The following is an 866-nucleotide window of genomic DNA, read 5'->3' as shown; positions in this document are numbered from 1 at the left end:
GGGCAGAGGGGCCTGAGCAGGTCGGCCTGGTCGTGGGCCGCCTCCCGAGTGCCTAGTGCTCGTTTCAGGTGTGCTCAAGATTCGAGATGACAGAGAGGAGCCCAGGCCACGGAGGGGCAACGTGTGGCTCATCCCCCCGCAGACGTACCTGAAAGCTGAGGATGAAGAGGGCCGGAACCTGGAGAAGAGACGGAACCTTCTGAACTGCCTCATCGTCCGAATCCTCAAGGCCCACGGGGACGAGGGGCTGCACATCGGCCAGCTTGTCTATCTGGTAGGCGGGTGGGGGTGCGCAGGGGTGATGGAGCTTTGGGGCGGGGGGTGCCATCCACAGAGGGAGGTGGGCCCACATTTGAAGCCTCTGGTTCCCTGTGGTCCTGGGAGGGTTGAGGTGGGGGTGCACCTGGTGCCCGTGGAGCTTGTTGCCCTGGCAGCTTGTGCTTGGAGTGGAAGCTAGACGTGGGAGAGCTGGTGTCTGACCTGTTGTCCCCCTCCCTTCTCTGTACCAGGTGCTGGAAGCGTGGCAGAAGGGCCCCTGTCCTCCCAGGGCTTTGGTCAGCGGCCTGGGTAGGGGGTCTGCCTGCAGCAGCACTGATGTCCTCTCCTGCATCCTGCACCTCCTGGGCAAGGGCACGGTGAGACGCCGTGATGACCGGCCCCAGATGCTGTCCTACGCAGTCCCCGTGACGGTGATGGAGCCTCACACCGAGTCCCTGAACCCGGGCTCCTCAGGCCCCAACCCACCCCTCACCTTCCACACCCTGCAGATTCGATCTCGAGGTGTGCCCTATGCCTCCTGCACCGTCACCCAGAGCTTCTCCACCTTCCGGTAGCCCTGCAGATGGGACCAGGGCTAGGCAGGGCCC

General features: G+C 64.4%; 1 protein-coding gene across 1 annotated transcript; it reads left to right on the top strand.

Annotated features, from left to right (window-relative positions):
• Positions 1 to 19: 19 nt before the first annotated feature.
• Positions 20 to 858, top strand: LOC102249853 (cullin-7-like; the record flags this gene model as incomplete). Its single annotated transcript, XM_005852843.2, has 2 exons — positions 20 to 274; positions 510 to 858. Coding segments are annotated over 2 exons (579 nt in total), but the record flags the coding sequence as incomplete, so codon positions are not given.
• Positions 859 to 866: the final 8 nt, after the last annotated feature.

This window comes from Myotis brandtii, unplaced genomic scaffold (assembly GCF_000412655.1).
Source record: "Myotis brandtii unplaced genomic scaffold, ASM41265v1 C41830011, whole genome shotgun sequence".
In the NCBI taxonomy this organism is placed as follows: Eukaryota; Metazoa; Chordata; class Mammalia; order Chiroptera; family Vespertilionidae; genus Myotis; species Myotis brandtii.
This window is presented reverse-complemented; position numbering and strand designations above follow the sequence as displayed.